At 40.7% G+C, this 22,332-nt stretch overlaps 1 protein-coding gene across 14 annotated transcripts in view; it reads right to left on the bottom strand.

The window, feature by feature from the left end:
• Positions 1 to 22,332, bottom strand: part of ADD1 (adducin 1) — a 110,870-nt gene that overhangs the window by 37,896 nt on the left and 50,642 nt on the right. For all 14 annotated transcript variants that reach the window (XM_089691538.1, XM_089691547.1, XM_089691546.1 and 11 more), the window contains exons 4-8: positions 16,596 to 16,747; positions 12,523 to 12,603; positions 11,774 to 11,923; positions 5,151 to 5,294; positions 4,968 to 5,066 (exon numbers count right to left, since the gene is read on the bottom strand). In XM_089691538.1, coding sequence (XP_089547664.1) covers positions 4,968 to 5,066; positions 5,151 to 5,294; positions 11,774 to 11,923; positions 12,523 to 12,603; positions 16,596 to 16,747 — 626 coding nt within the window. The remainder of the gene's footprint in view (positions 1 to 4,967; positions 5,067 to 5,150; positions 5,295 to 11,773; positions 11,924 to 12,522; positions 12,604 to 16,595; positions 16,748 to 22,332) is intronic.

Genomic DNA, 22,332 nt, shown 5'->3' with positions numbered 1-22,332 from the left:
AGCTGCTGTGTTGAAATCAGCTACTCTGTTAAAAGCAGCTACTGTGTTGAAAGCAGCAGTATTGGAGGTAAAACGACACTTCATGAATTATAAATTACTGGGTAAATGTAAAATCATGTACTGTAAAATCATCAACTACTGAAAAAAAAAATATGTTCAATTTGTAACAATGAAAATACATCCTGCAGATCAGATATTTACATTACGATTCATAATAGTAGCAAAATTACAGTTATGAAGTAGCAGCGAAAATAATTTTACGGTTGGGGGTCACCACAACATGAGGAACTGTATTAAAGGGTCGCGGCATTAGGAAGGTTGAGAACCACTGTTCTGGAGTAATACTGTCTATCCCCCTCGTGACGTCACTGGTCCCTGAGCCAATCGGCACACATTCTTGGCATTTTGGCATGCCAAGATATAAACCATGCCTATGCCAGGATGATGTCAGCATAGATCTCTAACACAGTCAGTCACTCTCTACAAGTCTAGATTTACTTCCTGAAACACCATGTGTCTAGCAATGTCAGAGGGGTTGAGAAGTTTTCTTTACAGAGCCACATGATTTTATATGGCACTTGTGTTAATGCACAGGGGGGTTGCCTCTCAGGACATTTATGCATGCCAGGAACCTGAGCAGATACAGACACTGCCCCTTCTGCATCATCCATGAGGAAACGTCTTACCACGTTTTCTGGGAGTGCTCATTTGCTCAGGCCCTGTTGGGGGCCCTGGAACCTGAACTCAAGGACTTTGTGCCACAGACAGCCATCACTCACTTTGGGGTGTTGAATGGACTGTTCTGTGGAACTTTCTCTCTGGAGGACATTGACAGCGCCTGGAGGGTGCTGTGTTGCTTTAAGGACGCTTTATGGTGCGCCAGGAAGCGCCTCATCCACCAGCGGGAGAGGATGTCCATTGAGGACTGCCGCAGACTGATCCTCAGTCTGCTCAGAGACTATTCCTTGATGGACTTTAAGGAGGAAGAGGACGTCTGAAGATTTCCCCCTTCCCCCTACTCCCCCTTGCGTGTCTTTGTCTTTTCAATAAAGCTTCGGGCCTGTGTTTCCCCCCTCCCCCTCCCCTTCCCCCCCCCCCCCCCCCGCACACCCGATGCCTATTGTGAATCGTGATTTTCAGTTTATCGTTTTTCTGCATGACATAGTGACTAGGAAATGTATATTGTATTAGGATGCTACAGTTTTTGGGGTAAGCGGCGTCATGCAGGACGTGGTGGTCCGGGGGATACATCCTCCGCGCACATCACGTCAGGCATCATACCGCTGAGCGAATGTATTTATTTCTGAATGTATTTATCGTATGCTTGGAACTGTATTGCAATGTGGTGCGCTGCGTCGCAGTACAGGGTGAGATGTACCCCGATTACACGTAACATGTTGTTTTTGATGCTTCTGCAATAAAAGTATCTTTTCAATCAAAAAACTTGTGTTAATGCACTGTGAAAAGAAGCCTTGCTGAAGCTGGATCGGACCATTTTGTAGTGTAGGATTTATCACAGACAGCAGTGGAGGATGGAAAACATAAGGAAACAATCTCTATCCCTGAGCTGATTTTTTATAAAAGTATTCGGTATTGTTTGCCAAACTTTAAAGTGGTTATAGAGCCTAAAAATTTCCTTACCTTAATGCATTCCTTGCATTCAGGTAAAAAATGTTTAGGCACAAAACACACTGCAAAAGCAACCCAGGAGCTTTTGAAGGAAAAGAAGTGGAATATTCTGCAAAGGCCGAGTCAATCACCTGATCTCAACCCAATTGAGTCTGCATTTCGGTTGCTGAAAGCAAGACCCACAAAGAACAACTGAACACAGCTGCAGTCAGAGCCTGGCAAAGCATCAGAAAGGAGGAAACCCAGTCTTTGGTAATGTCCATGGGTTCCAGACTTCAGGCAGTCATTGCCAGTAAAAGATTCTCAACAAAATAGTACAAATGAACATTTTATTTATTATATTCAATTGTCCAATTACTTTGGGTTCCTTTGAAAAAGGGGGGATGGCTACTAAGAGCTGTAATTCCTAAACCCTTCCTCCAATTTGGATGTACATACCCTCAAATTAAACCTGAGAGTGTGCACTTTCAGCCCATATCCATTATAGAACTATAGCTTGAATATGTTTTGGTAAATACCTGAAGAAACCTAAAATTGTGCCTGTGTCCAAATATATATATATATATATATATTTTTTTTTTTTTACATATTCGCAGCCTTGGTTGTCAATCCCAAGTCCCAGCCATTTGCTGTAACTGTTTATAAAGTATTAGCTGGAGTTTGGCTTCAATTTGTTAGTGTACCTAAATCTGCTAGTACATCAAAAATTCTCTTTCTCACGGGGGCAGGAAGGTGTGGACAGCAAACTGACCTGGAGCAGTGGCTCTTCAGTTTTGATCCTCCGGATATTAAATTTTTGGTTTTGGGTTTAACCGCTTCCATACAGGGCACATTTACCCCCTGCCTGCCCAGGCCATTTTTCAGGTTGCAGCGCTCACACTTTGACAATTGCGCGGTCATGCAACACTGTACCCAAACTAAAATGTTATCATTTTCTTCACACAACTAGAGTTCTCTTTTTGTGGTATTTAATCAACACTGGGGTTTTTATTTTTTGCTAAATTAACAAAAAAAAGAACGAAAATTTAGGGAAAAAACACGTTTTTCTGTTTCGATTATAAAAGTTTGCAAATAAATAATTGTTCTTCATAAAATTAAGCCAAGATGTATTCTACTACATTTCTTTGGTGGAAATAACCCAAATTAGGATGTATTATTTAGTTTGTAGGAAAGTTATAGAGTTCACAAACTATGGGATATATATACGGCCAATCTAATTTCTTGAGGTCCAAGACTGTCAAAACAGTACAGATATCCCCCAAATGACCACTTTTTGCAAAGTAGACAGTCCGACGTACTTCATAAGAGGCATGGCGAGTTTTTTGAAGTCATAATTTTTCAGAAAATGAAAAAATTTTCACTTTTTTTTTTTTTTTTACATACTGTCACCAGTGCAGTACAGCATCATTTTTTAACTGGCATGGTGGTGAATTTTTATAAAAAAAATTCTCTCTTAAGATTTTGTTTCATATTTCACTATGCCCAAAGTAGTATAATGTTACCATAGTAACATTGGACTACTTTGGGGAAGTGATCAGTATTTGTTTTTTTTTTTTGCTTATAGCAAAGACTTACTTTGCTATAAGCAAGCATTTACCGGAATAACAGATTCATTCAGGGTTTTTTTTTTGTGCTTAGGTGTGATTTGGCTGCGGTTAAACACATGACACAGCTGGGCTGTGATTGGCCCAGCTTGTGCATGTGATCGCTGTGACAATTTACAGCTAAAAACACTTTTATACAATGGATGGCATGAAAGGAAGCCATTCATTGTATACAACTGTCATGTGACCTGCTGTGATTGATCACAGCAGGTCACATGGTACTGGCAATGGGGCCGGTACACAGATCTGTCATCGGCTGTGTCCGAGGTACATGGCCGGTGACAGATCGCGCCGCAGAGCAGCCCTTCAGGCAAGCGCACTACGCATACCTGAAAGGATGCCATATGGCGTCCACCCGGAGGGACTAGCTGTTCGCCCGGCCGCCATCTGGCTATAGGCCAGGCGGCAACTGGTTAATAACGTTTTAACCAATGTTGAGAAAGATTCAGATTATGCTTCCCAACTTTGATCAACTATATGCATTCAGATGTCTAAGGCAACCCAATAGACATTAGATGACATCCTGACTTACCATTCTAACAAATGATCGTTTCATTAACGTGCAAGCCGTGAGCTGTAAATAACGTCTACAGAGGATAGAGAGAACAGACAGATGCACCGTTGTGCTGGCCTGTGCCCAGGTTAAATGGTTGGGGTTAGCCAAAGATCCAACACAGCTTACTATATGTTTCCAGATAATCAGTTCAGAGTGTCTGTCTGCCAGAAACATGACTTTCATCTCAAGATCTGGCCAAATTCAATTTAAATTTTTATTAAGGCATACATTAACCTCCCTGGCGGTCTGATTATGTCAGTATTTCTGTGCTGAAAGCAGTACCACTATTTTGCATGGAAATATGTAGTTTTTTTTTTATTGTAGACCTATAATTTTTAGGAATAACTCACTGAAATCTGTCCGAACAAGAGTCTAGTAAGCATCCCGGGTATGTTAAAATTTGAAACACGAAATCGTAAATTATAATTTAATAAATAATCATAAAAAATACTATAATAATAAATTTAATTCAATAATGTAATCAAACCAAAAACACTGAAATTTGAAAGAGCGCCAAGTTCGCACATCACTGAGCAAAGTTGCAAAATCGTTTTCAGTGTCTGATGACGAATTTCCCCACAAATCATTATCACCTAATTCTGCAAGTGGTTCTAATTTACGATCGCTGTTTTCTAGCTGGTCTAAAACCAATTTTGACCTAAAGGGATGCATTTTGGACACCATGGACATTTCTCAGTTTCCAGGCAGAAAACACGGTAAAAATGCAGGCAGGGCACAGGACAAAGCACTCGGGACAAAATGTATGTGAAATGGTTTGATACAGTAATGTTTTACTATGTGATTTTAGTGTATTTAGTGAATTTCACATTTTGACATTTTTAAATTTCCCGCCAGTTCCGTCCCCGTACGTCCCGACGCTCGCAGGGAACGGAACCCAGAAGACAGATGCCGGCATCAGCCGGGGGACATGGCCGGGGATGCTGCAGGGGGGACATCACAGGAGCGAAGGACAAGGTAAGTGCAGAAGAGATCCCGGTGCAACACTGCAAGGTATTCCTCAGTGTAGATCGGGGTTACTGCTTGTGGTACTGAAACTTTACCCCGAGCTACACTCGGGAATACCGCCAGGGGGGTCAAACAATTGTAGGTGTTTCAGAGGTAATAAAATTTCATTTACCCAGTCATTTCTCCCCAAAATATTTTAAATATTTACTTACCTGAATTTCACAGGCAGACACAAGATTATGAATATAATAGAATGCTTCTTCTACGGTCTCTCCCATAGTTACTAGTCCATGGTTTCGAAGTATTAGTACCTGGAACAAATCAGACACAGGTATTCTACAAACCATAAACAATGGAGGAAGAACTAAATAACATGACATCAAGGAAGCACTCACTTTACTTCTAGGACCCAAGTTCTTTTGAATTAATACTTTTTCTTCTTCATCAACTAGTATGCCATGATAGTCATGATAGGTCACCTCTCCTAGACACAAGGCTTCCGGAGACAGCGGCAACAAGCCGCATTTCATTGCAGACACCTAGAGGATATAAAAAGGTGGGAAATTTAGTTATTTAAACACCACAAGACAAATATCACTAGAAAGCATAGCTTACACGAACACAGGTACAGGAAGTGATGAAATCTCTCTCTGGGCACATTCCGTACCAGAGAGAGAAGAATCAAGACACATTGAGTACAAGCAGCACACTTACACAAAGTTAGAACACATTTAACCCCTTGATCACCCCCCCCCTCACAGTTAACCCCTTCACTGCTTTGTCACCAGTGTCATTAGTACAGATTTTTTGCTGATCACTGTATTAAGTGTCGCCGGCGACTTCAGATAGCGTTAGCATCCCTCCCAGACGGCGTCAGATTGCCCCTCAGTACTCCAATAATCACATTTAACCCCTTGATTGCCAGGAACACTTTCATATACGCAATAAACCTCCATTTCTAGTATAGTGTTTGAAGGGATCAATATCTTTGATCAGATCAGCACTATACCAGCGTTCACATTAGTATAGTGTCCCCAAAAATGCAGCGTTAGCAGCATCAGCCCCCGAACCTGTGTTTAGCCCCTACACTTAAACCCCCCCCCTTCCCCAGCAAGTGCAGTGGCAGGTCACTGTCACTTGATACATTGCACACAAAACCGCAGTGTTCGCAGGATCATACCTGATCTCTGTTAGCACTTGCCGGTAAATTTTTTTGCAGTGGTTCAAGAAGTCCCTGACAGCCAGGTGCTCTTTTTCCCCGTGAGTCGAACTAAGTACCTATAAATTTAGTGGCCAAAATGTCAATGGAAAGGTACTCTAGTGAAGAGGCCTACAGGATTCTGAGCATGTCAGGTGAGAGCGAAAAGGAAAACTCACTGACACAATCAGCCTCAGAATACGAACCTGTAGACAGCAGTGGCACCCTGACAGATAGCTCAGACGATGAAGTAGAGGTCCATGCTAAGATCAGGCATACCCGACCCTGTTCCCAGGTTGCTGAGATGTTACAATCGCATGATGACTCTCATATGCAGCAGAGTGCCAGTACTAGTGCCAGTCTACCTTTTGGTGAACTGGCGAGCACCAGTGGCCTAGTACATCCTGGTCTTTTACATACCAGCACTGCAGTATCACTTGGCGAGTCCCATAACTGCAGTACATGCAGGTGCGATGGCAAGCACAAATAGTGTCCCGCAGCCACCAAGAATTCGCACACAGGCCCGTAGAGCCCCTAGTATCCTTCCGGTTGTGCTTGCAAATCCCGATTGGCAGCCCACAAATTCTGCAGCACCCGTACATCCCCCATTCACTGCCCAAACCGGAATTCAGGTGGAAACAGCAAATTTAAATACTCCCCTTGAACTTTTGGAACAGTTTTTCACGGAAGATCTGTATACATTGATTGTGGATCAAAGCAATTTATATGCACAACAGTTTATCACCGCCAACCCAAATTCAAACCTTGCCAGACCATTCACATGGAAACCCATTACAGTTTCCAAATTTAAAGTTTTTTTGGGCCTAACTCTCAACATGGGCATTACTTAAAAAAAAAAATGAATTGCGGTTGTATTGGTCCACAGACCCGATTCATCATATGCCCATGTGTTCGGCTGCCATGGCCAGGCATAGCTATGAGAGTATAATGCGTTTTATGCATTTCAAGGACAATACACTGTCGTCCTTGGGGTGACCCTGAATTTGGCCCCTTGTAAATCACCTTAACCAAAAATTTGCAGATGTCTATACTCCCCAGCAAAACATCTGAGCTGATGAGTCCCACATTAATTTTTCTGGCCGCCTTGCATTCAAACAATTTCTCCCCAGCAAGCGTGCCAGATATGGGGTCAAGATGTATAAGATGTGAGAGGGCAAAAGGCTATACATATAAGTTTCGGATTTACGAGGGAAAAGATAGTCACATAGAGCCCCCCAGATGCCCAGACTACATGGGGAGTAATGGCAAGATAGTCTGGGACTTGGTGTCATCCTTTTTCCCATATGGGGTACCACTTATACGTGAACAATTTTTATTCAAGGGTGCCACTATTTAGACATTTGTACAATCTTGGAATTGGCACATGTGGTATCGTGCGACCTAATCGCAATATCTCAATGAACACAAGAACAATTTCCAAAATTTTGACAAAACTGAGTTTTATAGAACATTTGTATAGCTCATTACATAAAAGTAAGGTTAATAATATAACTTAGATTACAAAATCTTCAGTTTTACTCAAATTAGTTGATGCAAAAATGAATACACCCCACAACAAAAACTACTCCATCTAATATTTTGCATGACCTCCATGATTTGTAAGAACAGCACCAAGTCTTCTAGGCATGGAATGAACAAGTTGGCAACATATTGCAGCATCTATCTTTTTGCATCCTTTAAGAACAACCTCTTTTAGAGCCTGGATGCTGGATGGAGAGTGATGCTCAACTTGTCTCTTCAGAATTCCCCATAGGTGTTGGATTGGGTTTACATCAGGACACATACTGAACCACTTTCACATTGTTCTTCTTCAGAAATGCAACATTGGCCTTAGATGTGTGTTTTGGATCATCTGTATGTCGGAAAAGTGCACAACGACCAAGGGCACGGAGTGATGGTACCATCTTCTCTCTCAACATAGAGCAGTACATCAGTGAATTCTAAGATACCATCAAAGAAATGCAGCTCCCTGACACCAGCAGCACTCATGCAGCCCCACAGAAGGACACTGCTACCACCATGTTTTACTGTAGGCACCATGCATTTTTCTTTGTACTCCTCAAATCATTTATCTTAGTCTCATCACTCCAGAGTCCCAGTACTGGTGTTTTCTCAGCATGGGCCCTGGAAAATTCTAGGCTGGCTTTTTTGTGTATGGGCTTTAGGAGAGGCTTCCTTCATGGACAACACCTATGCTTGCCATTCCTCTGCAGTGTACGCCGTATTGTGTCATGGGAAACAAACAATCACCCCATTTTGACTTTCTACTACTTTAGCTAACTGCAGCGAACTTCTTGGCGATGTTCTTCAACCCTTATCAGAAGATGCTTCTGTCAATGTGGTAACTTCCATGGACTGCCTGGACGTCTCTATGAGATGGTGGCAGTTCCATCTTTGTTAGAATACTGTAGCAAAAGTGATACAAATATTTGACTGATAAGTAAAGATCTGCTGATCTTCTTGTAGCCTTCACCTTTGTTGTGTAAAGAAATTATTTTCTTTTTCAGGCCTTGTGACATTTCTCTTCCATGTTGTGCCATTGCTGACAGCATGATAATCAACTGTCTGCTGGACACCTGTTTAATGAATAATTAGACTCACCTGTAGTTGAATTCTTGCCGATTAGGATTCTGAGGTCTAAAATTTAGCTTTTCTCTTAAGACTTTCTTTGGGGTGTATTCATTTTTGCAACATGGTCTTGAATGAATTTGTTTGGAAAAATACTTTTCTGTGTGTGCAAATGAAGAAATCTTGTTTGCAATCAATGGCCCGCATTTGTGGGAGTATTTTGTAGTATAGTGTCCCATAGAAAATGTTGATTCTGAAAGTAAAAGTTTTCTGACAAACCTGTTGGGGTGTACTCATTTATGTTGAGCACTGTGTATATCCATCTATATCTATCCACAAATTTACATTTATATTTTAAACTGAATGGGTTGTTTTACAAGGGGAGGGTTTACATATACTTTAAGATCCCATGTACATGACCAGCTCCTAAACTTGAGTTTAGGAGCTTTTGGCATTTTTTTGCCAAAGCTCCTAAATGCAACTCTATAAAAGTCTGTGTGTCCATGTACACTTAAGCTTTTAGCAGAGTTTAGGAGCTGCCGCGTTTAGGTGAGGTTAAACCTCACTCTCCGGAACGCGGAAGATTCGTGTTCAGGATAGGAACGTTTTGACCGCTGACCGTGGGGAACTGCAAAATGTGACAAAACCACGGCAAAACTGTGGTTCCACGGTTTTGCATTTTCCCATGGCCGCCGGTCACGAAAGGCTCGTGTACATGGAGCCTAAAGCTTCATGTACACGAGCAGCTCCTAAACTCGCTTTTAGAAGCCTTTGGCATTTTTTTTCCAAAGCTCCTAAACTCAACTCCATAAAAGCCTGTGTGTCCGTGTACACATAGACTTTTAGCAGAGCTTAGGAGCTGCCGCATTTAGGTAAGGTTACCCCTCCCTCTCCTGAACACGGAAGAATAGTGTACAGGATAGGAACAGTTTAACCATTAGCCGCCCGACCAAAGGCCGTTTGGCAGCCGGCAAAATCCTTCAGCGTCCTCCCAGACATGCGTAGTTTGCGCGCCTGCAGAGCCGCGCAATCTGTCACCGGCTGTGTACCTCGGACACGGACGATGACAGATCTGAGTACCGGCCCTGTTGCTGGTACCATGTGACCTGCTGTGACCAATCATGCAGGTCACATGACAGTTGTATACAATGGATGGCTTCATTCATGCCATCCATTGTATACTAGTGTCTAGCTGTGAATGGTCACAGCAATCACATGCACATGTCATGTGATTAGCCGTGGCCAAATCACAGCTAAGCACAAAAAAAAAAAAAAAAACCCCGAATGAATCGATGTCATTCGGGTAAATGATTGCTTATACCAAAGTAATTCTTTGCTGTAAGCAAATTGATTAAAAAAAAAAAAAAACTGATCACTTCCACCATAGTAGTACAATGTTACTATGGTAACATTATACTACTTTGGTCATAGTGAAATATGAAAAAAAAAAAATCTTAAAAAAATAAAAATTTAATAAAAAATTAATAAAAAAATAAATTATATTATATATTTTTTTCATACTGTCACCAGTAAGTGTCCCTGATCACCGCCATGCCAGTTATATGATGATGGCGCTGCACTGGTGACAGTATGTAAAAAAAAAAAAAAAAAAATAGTGAAAATAATTTAAAATTTTTTCATTTTCCGAAAATTATGACAAAAAAAAAAAAAATATCAAAAAACTCGCTATGCCTCTTATGAAATACGTCGGACTGTCTACTTTACAAAAAGGGGTCATTTGGGGGATATCTGTACTGTTCTGACATTCTTGGAACTCAAGAAATTAGATTAGCCGTCAGTACTTCAGGATTGATCAATATTCAGATATATACCATAGTTTGTGAACTCTATAACTTTCCTACAAACTAAAAAATACAGCCTAATTTGGTTTATTTTCACCAAAGACATGTAGCAGGATACACATTGGCCTAAATGTATGAAGAACAATTTATTTGCAAACTTTTATAACAGAAACAAAAGAAAAAAGTGTTTTGTTTTTTTTTTTAATTTTTGGTCTTTTTTGTTAATTTAGCAAAAAATAAAAACCCCAGCGGTGATTATATACCACCAAAAGAAAGCTCTAGTTGTGTGAAGAAAATGATAAAATTTTAGTTTGGGTACAACATTGTATGACCGCGCAATTGTCATTCAAAGTGTGAGTGCTGACACCTGAAAAATGGCCTGGGCAGGAAGGGGTAAAAGTGCCCGGTATGGAAATGGTTAACTGCCATCAGCGAGAAAACGTGGCACTCCGATTTGCGGTTTCCCACGGCCGGCGATCAGGGTAGGCTCATGTACATAAAACCTAAAAGAGGTATTGCCAAAGCTTTTTTTTTTTTTTTTTTTTTTTTTTTTAACCATGCTTCTCTTGTGAGTCATAGGAGTGCACTTGTGCTCTCCTGTGACCCAGAATTGGCCAACACAGGGCTAGAGCCTGTTATCGGATGATGTCAAAAAGCTGCTCCACACTCTGGAAGATCCCAACCATATTGTCAAGTTCTACCCAGATGCCTGATCAGCAGTTGGCTCAGCCTTTCAGAGCACTGCTGAGAGCCTGAGCAAGGTGCTCCCGCCTTACTCTAGTGAAACGGTCACCACTCTCTGCTCTAGATAGATCAGGAACTGAGAGAAAACAGTCATGTGATCAAGCTTTAGAGCCAGCAGGGGACAACTGCACCATCAGGCCATGCTATCTCCGCCCTGCTACCACAGGCCACTGTACTCCACTGTCTTTGCTACTGGCTATGTGAATGCAAATAAAGCAGTGAAAAAAGAAAGGGTTATGTTTTTTTACGCCAATAAGCAGACTAGTCTTTTTTTTTTTTTTTTTTTTTTTTTAGAACAGCCTTTAAGACACTTTGGGGTTCATTTACTAAAACTGAATAGTGCAAAATCTGGTGTAACTCTGCATAGAAACCAATCAGCTTCCAGGTTTTGTCAAAAGTTTAATTAAACAAGCTGAAAAGTTAGACTCTGATTGGCTACTATGCACAGCTGCACCAGATTCTAAGTGCTCCAGTTTTAGTAAATCTACCCCTTTGCATTTAGTGGGGACAAACAGCACTATCTGCAATTGCATTGCTAAATCTATGCGACAGATTTTATTAGGATGTGGTTAGACAGCCTTTGTGTTTTATTTCTTGGTGTTTTTACCATTTTGAAAAATGGAATCCCATTAACAAAGCAAGTAGAAATACACCTTAGACATAAACAGTCTTTTTGCATACTCACTGCAGCACCAGCGGGGGTGTGGATATGGACGATGCATTTTACATCAGGTCGTGCAGCATATATGGCAGAATGCAATGTGAAACCAGCTTTATTCACTCCTAAGTTAGTGCTGCCGCGGTCAACCATTTCACCTTGCAGGTTGACTTTGACCTGAAACACAAAACATGCACACATACTCTTGAAAGACAAACGTTTTCCAAATTTGATTTAGTCAGTGATATTTTATGCACAACAAAACCAAATCTGCCTATTTTGTGATATTCATGAACTTAGGCCGTGATTAATCAAGCTGTGATAAGCGCAATGTGCTAAAACGTCATCTCAAACAATATCAAGCACCTCAAGCCATGCTTTTTTTTCTGTCTTCCCAAACAGACACTTCACAGAACCTCAGTGAATTCTAGGCAGAATCGGTGAGTTTTTTTTACATTCAAAACAATGTGATAGATTTGTGAACTGACTTTTGTACGGAATAGGGCAAACAGAGCACACATGTTGAGAATTAAGAAGCTGATCCATTAAAAATTATTATTATAAAGGATTTATATAGAACCAACCGTTTGCGCAGTGCTTTAAATAAAGCCTTCTAGTGAAATCTAACAAAGCTCAGATTAGCAAATAATACATTAATGTAAATACTGCCTGTTTTGTGAATTGTTCCCAAAAAAAAAGTGCTATTCTGCCTTTAAAAAAAATTAAAAATAAATAAAAAATGGCACATGTGATAACGATGATACAAAGACACTTACCAGACTGGATGCAGTAACTTCACTGTACAGAAGTCCAAAGGGAACAATCAGGAAGTGTTCTTGCTCTGAACTCACTCTGACCTATATCAAAACACAGAATAGAAAATCATAAGTAATCCATGGAGAGATAGATTAGTTTGGCTGATTTTTGCCATTTAGCACTGAGCTACTTTAACAGGTAACTGCAGTCATGCAACGCTGTACCCAAATGAAAATTTATATAATTTTTTTTCCCACACAAATAGAGCTTTCTTTTGGTGGTATTTGATCACTACTGGGTTTTATTGTTTGCAATATAAGTGAAATTGACTGAAACTTTAGAAAAAAAAATTTTTCTCTCCAAAACATCAAATTTCTTCATAAATGTTGGCCAAAATGTATTTTGCTACATATCTGATTAAAAAATAAACCCGTTATAGCGTCTACAAACTAGGGTTTGTACTAGAATTTCTTTTTTTTGTACTACTAATGGTGGCGATCAGCGACTTAATGTATACAGCCAATCAGCCACTCCAGGCTGTGAATCATGCGCATGCACTAAACCCAGAAGCAGACAGTGATGTACAGGTACCTTTGTCTGTGCAGGCCGCCCGTCTACAGGTGGTTAACCCCTTCACACCGACGTCACACAAATGTGGCCTCACAGAACTGGGCTTTATTCTGTGGTGCCGCATATTTGCGTACCTGTCTTTGTGCTGGGAGCACGCTCCCAGCACAAGGACCGGGGTGTCACTAAGAGCCCTGGGTCCCATTCTAACGATCGGGACACGGGACTCCTGATTCTGGGTAACATGATCGTTGTGAAACTCTGATTGGCTATCACAGTGATCAGTCACTGTATAGCCCACCCCCCTTGTTTTGTTTCTCTCTATGAATGGAGGAAGGAGATACATTGTAGCTCTCTAACTCCTGGCATAGAGGAGGAAAAAAAAAATATATATTTTTTTTTTAACCCCTTGATGCCGATGTAACACAAATATGCAAACTCACAGAACTGGGATTTTTTCCGTGGGGCCGCATTTTTGCATACCTGTCTGTGCTGGTCACTGAGAGCACCGAGTTCTGTTCTAACGATCGGGACCTGGGACTAACAATTCCGGGTCACATGATCGCTGTCATAGCCTCTGATTGGCTATCACAGTGATTAGTCACTGTACAGCCCAGCCCCTTGTTATTTTTTTCCCTCTCTCTATGAATGGAGGAGAGAGATACATTGTATCTTTCTAACTCCTGGCATAAAGAGAAGAAAAAAAAACAACAACAAATATTAAAGAAAAAAATAACTAGATCAAAGTTTGATCTAGTTCAGTGCCAGGGTTAGTATTTGGGTCAGAGTCAAAGGTCAAAAGGTCAGGACTTATTTAAAAAAATAAATAAATAATATGGTGTCAGTGTGTTTTAGGTAAAAAAAAAAAAAAAACCAAAAAAACAAAAAACCCCCACAAAAACAAAATGCGCACTATTGTTTCTGAGCTGTACTACGGGTGCAAACAACAAACATACACATATATGGTATCGCTGTGATCGTCAAGATTTGGAAAATTTATTTTGGGTTGTTCTTTGGTGGTAGGTTAAGGTAGGCCTGTTCTGAGTGGAACCTGTCCTGTCAAACCACTGTATGGTCTTGGCCACCATGCTGCAGCTCAGTTTCAGGGTCTTGCCAATCTTCTTATAGCCTAGGCCATCTTTATGTAGAGCAACAATTCTTTTTTTCAGATCCTCAGAGAGTTCTTTGCCATGAGGTGCCATGTTGAACTTCCAGTGACCAGTAAGAGAGTGAGAGCGATAACACCAAATTTAACACACCTGCTCCCCATTCACACCTAAGACCTTGTAACACTAAACGAGTCATATGACATCGGGGAGGGAAAAATGACTAATTGGACCCAATTTGGACATTTTCACTTAGGGGTGTACTCACTTGTTGCCAGCGGTTTAGACATTAATGGCTGTGTGTTGAGTTATTTTGAGGGGACAGCAAAATTTACACTGTTATACAAGCTGTACACTAAAATATTTACAAAAATGTAAGGCGTGTACTCGCTTCTGTAAGATACTGTACAAAGTAGTGTTGATATGTACAGCTTTACTAACATGTCAACGTTGCAAAATTGTGCTTAGGCATTAAGATTTATTTTACTCTTAGAAGTGAAGGGGTTAAAGTCACAATAGTTTCCCCAGTTCTTTATTCAGTTTGAAACCAATTGCAGGGCTTACACAACCTGCTGTAACACAGGTAAACAGATTAGATCCAATATTTTCCAGTGCAGATGTGCGCATGCACATGCAAAGACTGGAAAAAAGCGCAAACATTTCATGACAGTGGATGGAGGGCCTGACACACAGGCCCTGTTTTACTCTGTAAAAGCAACAAAGTAAAACAAAAATGGCAAACCGTTGTAGGATTTATACAAAAGTAAGTCAAAGTAAGACTACAAATTTCTTCATATTGCTGCTTATTTCATTGCAGGTAGCAGCATTGTTTTTATTTCATTTATATTGCTGGCTTTGTTTTCACATGTTGTTCTGTCATGAAGACTTTAGTCTTTTGAAGACCTTTAAAGCTCTGCTGGCAGAAATCCAGGCTGTAAACGGATAATTCTAGATCCTTCATTATTTGACTCTCTTATTAAATCTTTATAGCTCTGACCAAAAAGGCACGCTCTAAGGTAAACTTGGAAGAACTGTGTCAGGCAGAATTACCCATTTTAAGTTAAAGTATACCTAAAAAGGCAAAACTTATTACTTTTGGATAAAGTGGAAAGGAAGTAGAGCCCCTGGCAGATTTTTTTATGCCATCTGTGCCCCATTATGGAAAGTCACCCTCTATATTTGTCCTGTTTACCATTATTACTGGAAGTTAAAAAAAAAAAATAATCCCAAATTTTTGCTTGTCCCCAGAACAATAATGGGAAGGGGGGAAGGGGATCCAATGACCCTGGTGACAGCCAGGGATGTCCTTAGGTGAGGTGAGAGTAAAATCCCACCAAACTGGTTTTGGCTATTGGACAGGAAGTAAAAGATAAATCTCCACAATGAAACAATGATGGCCACAAAAATGACAAGGATTATACTTCTCCCTCCCTTAATCTAAAAGTTTTGCCTTTAGTTCTAATGTAGGAATCGTTATGGAACTTAGTGGAATAGGAACTGATCTGACAGATAGGTTTTATTGTGAAGACCTATTGTGAAGTTTTATTCCAGAAGCCAGGTAGCCAATGTTCCAAAAACTGGTACCCAAATTTGTCCCCATTTTTGGCTGATATCTCCTGGCTGTTTAAAATAATTTCAAAACCAGTTAACACAACTTTAAAGCCAGTGACAGGGAAGGCCTTTTCAGAAGCATTTTGTCAATTACTGCACCAGGCTCTTGTTATGCACATGCAGTCGCGCTCCAGAGCCGGGGTGTGTGCATCCATAGAAACACAGTGAGACTCAGCCCCATCATAGGATTTGATTGACAGCAGCAGAAGTCAATGGCTTCTGCTGCTCTCAGCAAAGCCTGTGATAGCAGGGAGAGAGGAGAGAAAACCTGCAATTTGGCACAGCACTGGATGGATGGTGGTGTCAGTTAAGTATTAGGGAAGGGGGATACTAGCGTTGGAATGTTTTTTAACTTAATGCATTAAGGTAAGCACCTTTAGAGTTTACAACCACTTTAATAAACTGTGAATGGACTAATCGATAACACAAGTATTTTTTTTTTTTATAGTGTTCTGTATACCCCATAGTGAGCAGTAGGAGATAATTTATCTTTCTATATTTTTATCACATGAATAAAGTATGGACAGAAGTTTATATTAATAGCGCCAATTAGATGTTTATATGAATGGATCCGGTGGTATACACAAGGAAATAGCTGTTTTTGTGATGCACATAACCTTGACTGGGGTAAACCTCAACCGAAATATAATCAAATAAGCACTTTATAAAAATGGTACTTATTGTAGTAATTACTGATTTTGTTATGCCCAATAAAATTAAATGTCCTGATCTGTCAGATTTTTGGACATGTGTACCTCTCTGTGCATGTGATTTTGTACCATAACTGGATCTAGTAGTTTAATACTCACCGTAATGTGATTGTAGATCAGCTGGGACCATCCAAACAGATCAGCTAAGCGATAAAACGCGGCTAGTTTACATCTAAGCAATTTTTCTCCCTTTTCATAAGCAATGGAGTCAGAGCCTCTAAGATCGTTTACAGGTGTGACCATTCCCAAGCCTGAAATAAAGCACAATCCAGGTTACAAAAATGAAGGCCATAAATATTAAAGTTGAACGTCAGATCTGAGCAGTGGTCCAATGTGAACCTTTTCCAGGATTTTCTTGTAATAAAGATGCCCTCTCCCTGTGCAGGGTGACTGCTCTTGAATCTGCCCCCCTCCTGCAGTCAACCTGTAGTGGGTTGGGCCTGCGGGGTCCCTCCCACAGCTCTACTCTGCACAGGCCATGATCAGTACACGGATTATGTTACTATAACTTTTGCAAGGTAATAACTGGGCTTGAAAAGGCATTTTGTACAAAGTTGCTTAATAAACTTTGTGGTTAACTGGGGAATATATTTAGATAAACGTCTTGTGTCTGGAGTTCAGCTTTAAGCATATTCCTCAAAAATACCCTTCACACAAGATAAAAAAAATCATGCAACAAGGATAGATGGCAGAAAGGACAGGAGGTTGCTTGTCACTGGGAGACCAGCAGATGTGTGAAATTTATTTTGATTTAGGCATTAGTTTAGCAACACAGTGAAGCAAAAAAGTTTATTACAGAAGGCAGAGGTAGCTGCCTGAAGAAATTTCAATCAAATAAGAGGAAGTGCAGCTTTGATGCTGTGCTGTACAAACACAGGACTTAAAGTACACTTACTACATATGCAACCATCAAACCTCCTCCCTCTGGTAACCTGCCTGAATTTCAGCACGCTGTATCCTAAAACTGAAAGGGCTAGCTCCATGTCTAGTGCCATGTGTATGAAATACAGGCACCAAGATGACAGCTTATCATTTCAGGGTTCTCTTCTATAAGAACAATGGACAGGAGGATATTGGTGTGAACAATTTGCATAGCCCCTTTACTTTCTATATCCAGCCCAATTGTAACATGAATTAACCATGACTATTAAAAAGTTGCATATTTTGCATTTAGCTGTCCTATAAGGTGTCCCCTGCAATTCCTGATTCAGGCAAATTACTAGAAGTCTGCACTGCTGAGTAAGTAGAACAACACACTACTAGTAAAAACTTTTCTATTTGAATTAACCACTTACCTACTAGGCACTTTCACCCCCTTCCTGCCTAGGTCAAATTTTCAGCTTTCAGTACTGTTGCACATTGAATGACTATTGCACGGTCATGCAACACTCTACCCAAATGAAATGTTTAGCATTTTTTGAGACATATAGAACTTTCTTTTGGTGGTATTTAATCACCACTGGGTTTTTTATTTTTCTTTAAACAAAGGGATATTTTTGTTTTTTTAAGTTTCAGTTATAAAATGTTGCAAACAGGTAATTTTTCTCTTTCACTGATGTGCGCTGATGAGGCTGCACTGATGGTTATTGATAAGGCAGCACTGATAGGCACCGACGAGGAGGCACTGAAGGGCAGCATTGGTCATTGATAGACACCGACGGGACTGCACTGATGTCCTCGGATGTGTAAATACACTTGATTACCGGCTCTCCTCTTTCCTCATACTGTGACAGCATTAGAATCAGCATCAAACTTTTTTTTAGCAGTTTGTTGGGTTTGGAGCTGCGTAACCACCGACCAGTCAAAAGTACCCTTTCTGACCCATATCCACAGCCAAAAGCACCTACAATAATAATGAACTTCAGAGCTGGACCACAGAGCAATGGAAGAAGGTGGCCTGGCCTAATGGATCACATTTTTTCTTTTACATCGTAAGGACAGCCAGGTGCATGGTTGTCATTTACATGTGGAAAAGATGGAACCAGGATGCACTACGGGAAGAAGGCAGGCTGGTGGAGGCAGTGTGATGATTTGTCTAAAGTGGTCTATACCTTGACGGGTCAGTACTGTTTTGGCAGAAAAGGGGGGACCTACGCAATATTAGGTGGGTCATCATAATGCTATGGCTTATTGGTATATACTGAGCTAAACATCTAAAATTATCCCAATAGAACAGAAGAAGAAGAGGGCAGTCAATAGATCTATGTAAAAAGGACACTCACAGATAGAAAGAATGAGGCCCCTTTTTATATGGGGTGGAGTTAGATTTGATCAGCAGGGGATCTGTCCACTGATTTTCTCCTGAACAGAGTAGGGGGGGGAATGACAGGTCAATTCCGGCTCAGTTTATCCAGAACGGACACGAACAGAACAGAGCCCGCTGTGCTCTATGAGCAGTTGGGGGAGTAAACTGATTCAGCTGTCAGTGCACACCCAACTGCCCTCCGATCCCATCCACCTGACAGAAAAGAACAGATTCCCTTCCGCTTTTTTTTTTTTTTAGCGGATCGGATCCCATTGGAGGTAGGCGGGTGTAAACAGATTTCACACCAGCTGGTCCACAGGGGTGAACAGAGGGTCTGATCAGGTCCGCCTGAAAAACTGACAGGCAGACCTCATCAGATCCTTCATGGGAAGGGGCCCAAAACATAAAAAAAAAAAATGAAGCACCATTATACATAAAATGCTGAGCATTCTCTACCGTGTTACCAAAGTTTAAAAGGGAATGTGTTTTATTTTAGACATACATGTGATTTAGCAGAGGGCATCTTGCTGTAAATCTTAATATGACAAACCATGCTTCTATGCCTAGCTCAGAATTACTGTAAACACTGATAACTGAAAAAACACACCATAATTCATTGTATGGATAAAAGTAACAGATGCAATCATGCAAAGATTTGTTTTTGACATGATACAAATATTATAAAAGGACCAATGCAGATCACCAAACCAAAACACAGCAGTCTTTTTTTTTTTTTTAATCAGTCTGCTAATGTGAGCACAACAAACTACAACAATGGGCTTCAAAGAGAAAAAGGAATCTTTGCAGCTATAGAGAATTTAGCAAATACCTGAACATGCTCCTAATGAGAAAATGTTTTTTGAATGCCAGGTTTAAAATATATTAAAAATCAGTGAAAATGAAAAAAAAACAAAAAAAAAACAAAAAACAAAAAAAGTTTAAATTCCCCCCCCAAAATATGAAATAAATACTGAGTATATAAAGACAACAGAACCATGAGGGTCATTTCTTTGTAAGTTCATCTGTTGGCCATACTGTGTAACCATGACCTGCAATTTTGTTGTCACTGAATGGACAGCAATGAACAGGACCTTGATTACCATCTGCTGTAGAATTCTTGATGTGACCTTGCCTTATCTATGTCTGTCAATACTGCAAAATTACAAAGGTCTGAAGCAGCATTGATATTGTAAATGCACGGCACACAGGACTACACCAAGCAGTGTATGCAATGCACAGCCCCAAGGAATACAAGGTGTCTACATCCATCAATTAGATACCATATACTGGAGAGGTTACAGGAGAGCTGGCTATTGGTAATAGGCTATACCCAGCTCTCCTGTGACCTCTCCAGTATATGGTGTCTATATGACTGACTGTCTGTTGTAGTCCCCCTTGTATTCCTTAGGGCATTCAGTCACTGATATTAAACTCTGGATTGTTTGAGGTGGGTTAAGATCGCTAATAAAGTTTTTCTTGGACTCTTCAGCTCCTTTTGTATGGAGGTCCGTATCAGTGGGCTGCAACCCATTTCCTCTTTTGGTTCATCTTGGACTCCCCTGGGGATATAGAAGTGGATGCTTTTGTGCTGGGTTTTACATATATGAAGATACCCCTGTTTTTTCCAGTGGCAATTATATGCAACTATCTGTAAATCTCCTGAAGAAGCAGGAAAATTGGCGAAACATGTCGAGTTGGAATTGTTGCATTGTGAACTTCAAGCCATGTTGGTTTTAAATTTCTTACAACTAATAACGTGATGTAGTTTTTTTTTTATATTACATTACAATATGGAATAAAGCCTTTGAAATCTGTTGAGCACCTTAAAGTGGAGTTCCACTCGATCAAAAAATAAAAGTCAGCAGCTACAAAACTGTAGCTGTTGACTTTTAAAAATCAGCCACTTACCTGTCCCTCGGTCCCATGGTGTGTCCCCCGCAGCTTGTTTCAACGGTTGTCCTGTATTCCAGGAGGCCGACATCTTCAGTGTGGGCACCCAGCTGTGATAGCTTGCGGCTTCACAGCTGGGTATCCACTGCGCATTCGTGAGTAGCGCTGCGCTTTGTGAATGGACAATTTTTATTTTGTTGGAAAGCACATTTGTGTTGCAAAGCAGCACTTCCACATTTATCGCCATGCAAAAAGTCCTCCCCACCCTCTGCACATGCACAGATTTACTACAGGGCTCGGTTCCCAAGAGAGTGTTTTGGCACGTGTGCACATGCGCTGGTTTCTCCAGTCATCTGCATATGCGCAGGGTTTCCCACACATGCACAAATACTGCTATAGCAGGGAAGTCTGAAATCTCTCCTTTTTGCATTTGAATAGAAATCACCTATGCAATTGTGCAGTTGGTAAAACGGAAAAAAAAAAAAAAAAAAACACAAAACAAATTCCTCCACACACACAAATTAGGTTATGGAGGAGTCCCTATACCATCAGAATACACTAAACAGCGGCTGTATCTGCTGATCAACAAAAAGTTTCCAGCATGTCCCTTTGACAGAAATCTTCTGTCAAGCAAGGAGAGCCATACACTAACCAAAATCTGGCTTGTTCAGCAGGGACCAGCCAAATTTGATCAGTGTTTGGCAGCTCTAGATGCACCTCTGCATCCAGCTTGTGAGTTTGTGTACAAGCCCTGATGGCTGCAGTAGGTTACCTTGTGTGGTCTCCCTTCTCCTCTGAAACTAGAGAGGTACACTGATGACAAGGAGTGACTGAAGCTCCCCTCTGCTCACTTCCTCTTTCCTGTCTACTGAATAACTAGACTAGGGATTCCCCTCCATTGTCTGCTCTACATCTACACATATATGCATCTAGGAACAGATCAACTTCTTCCTGCTGAAATGACCGCCCAAAAGTACAGAAACAGTTAAAGAGTAACTCCTGTATATATAGTATATTGTAAATGCATCTTCAGGTGGCATGCATTTTCAAATTAAAGTGATTGTAAAATTAAAACTAAAATAATAAACATGTTATACTTACCAGCTCTGTGCTCTGGGTTCCTCTTCTCAGTGCACCACATTAGGAAGCCGCTTCCTAAGGAGGCGCACCTACTTTCCTCGCCAGCTTGCTTTGTGGCTGTGATACAAATGTGAAATTTCTTCATGTGGAATTGCCCCATTGTCTCTGCCTTCTAGTCAGAAGTGAATGCTTTCCTTTCCACTGCTTATGGTTTGCCCAATATTCTACACCCCAAGAATGGCCTCTTGGTCATTCTTAGAGATTTATCACTTTCTAAGTAGAATAAGCATATACTTCATTTTTATGTTAAGAAAGTCATCGTCCTGTCTTGGAAAGGTGCTCCTCCTGTGTCGCTTGAGGCTTGGAAGACTATCGTTATTAGTAACTTCCCTTTGTATAGGCGAACCTATAAACTCCGAAAACTACCTAGTCTCTTTGAGAATATATAAGGCCGTTGAACAGACAGTCCTCATGTGGCTGCTTTTGTAGATCCAGAACCCTGATTATTTACTGTTATAACTGTATAATCCTTTGGTACCTTTGGTTGTTCTTGATAGCATCGATTTTGTTATACTGGATAATCTGCATATGGCATACTCAACTGTACGTAGGCTATGTTGC

Source organism: Staurois parvus, unplaced genomic scaffold (genome assembly GCF_062004578.1).
Source record: "Staurois parvus isolate SC_StPar_1 unplaced genomic scaffold, SC_StPar_1.0 ptg000564l, whole genome shotgun sequence".
Classification (NCBI taxonomy): domain Eukaryota; kingdom Metazoa; phylum Chordata; class Amphibia; order Anura; family Ranidae; genus Staurois; species Staurois parvus.
This window is presented reverse-complemented; position numbering and strand designations above follow the sequence as displayed.